The sequence below is a fragment of the Priapulus caudatus genome, unplaced genomic scaffold (genome assembly GCF_000485595.1).
Source record: "Priapulus caudatus unplaced genomic scaffold, Priapulus_caudatus-5.0.1 Scaffold107, whole genome shotgun sequence".
In the NCBI taxonomy this organism is placed as follows: Eukaryota; Metazoa; Priapulida; class Priapulimorpha; order Priapulimorphida; family Priapulidae; genus Priapulus; species Priapulus caudatus.
In genome coordinates this window covers 101,222-102,389 of record NW_014577168.1, presented here as the reverse complement: position 1 = coordinate 102,389, position 1,168 = coordinate 101,222, and the positions used below count along the sequence as shown (strand labels likewise).

The following is a 1,168-nucleotide window of genomic DNA, read 5'->3' as shown; positions in this document are numbered from 1 at the left end:
CGTGCACTAACACACGTGTATCACGCACTAATACACGTATAGCGTGCACTAATACACGTATAGCGTGCACTAACACACGGGTAGCGTGCACTAACACACGTGTATCATGCACTAATACACGTATAGCGTGCACTAACACACGTATAGCGTGCACTAACACACGTATAGCGTGCACTAACACACGTATAGCGTGCACTAACACACGTATAGCGTGCACTAACACACGTGTATCATGCACTAATACACGTATAGCGTGCACTAACACACGGGTAGCGTGCACTAACACACGTGTATCATGCACTAATACACGTATAGCGTGCAATGACACACATATAGCGTGCACTAACACACGTATAGAGTGCACTAACATACGTATAGCGTGAACTAACACACGCATAGCGTACACTAACACACGTATAGCGTGCACTAACACTCGTATAGCGTGCACTAACACACGTATAGCGTGCACTAACACACGTATAGCGTGCACTAACACACGTATAGCGTGCACTAACACACGTATAGCGCGCACTAACACACGTATAGCGTGCACTAACACTCGTATAGCGTGCACTAACACACGTATATCGTGCACTAACACTCGTATAGCGTGCACTAACGCACGAATATCGTGCACTAACACACGCATAGGTAAGGCCTGGTGCTAGGAGAAAACTTAGAAAGTAAAAAAATGAAGTAAATTGGGGTTTGGATTCGGATTGGGGTTAGGGTTAAGGCTGTTAGACTCTGTACGCGCATGTGGTATATAGTTATATCAGGAGTGTATAATATAGATAGTGTATCTATATTATACACTCTTGGTTATATATAGCGCAAATGGCGCTTCGCCGTGAGCACCCGATCGCGTGACGTCACCTGTGAGTGCGGTGTAGCCTCGCTCGCCGCCCGTCGGACCGATTCTAAACGTGAACGTGTCCGTTGTGGAACCCAGCAGGGAGTGAGGCGGCCACGCCGGTAGCGCCACCTGGCTGCCAGCGCGCAGCGGCTTGCAGTTGTTCTCTGGACTCCTGGCGAAGTTAATCTGAATGTTTCCTGCGTGTGCCAGCAAAGTTATAGTAACAGAATTACTTCTTAAGCTCGGCGCACACGTAAGTTATTTTACTCATGTGTGCGGCGGATTTTCGTTGAGTAATTTGACGCATGCGTC

At 47.8% G+C, this 1,168-nt stretch overlaps 1 protein-coding gene across 1 annotated transcript in view; it reads right to left on the bottom strand.

Moving 5' to 3' along the window:
• Window positions 1-1,168, bottom strand: part of LOC106805247 (protein Skeletor, isoforms B/C-like) — a 17,779-nt gene that overhangs the window by 8,726 nt on the left and 7,885 nt on the right. Inside the window, exon 4 of the mRNA XM_014806777.1 lies at window positions 877-1,053. Within this exon, the coding sequence (XP_014662263.1) occupies window positions 877-1,053 (177 nt within the window). The remainder of the gene's footprint in view (window positions 1-876; window positions 1,054-1,168) is intronic.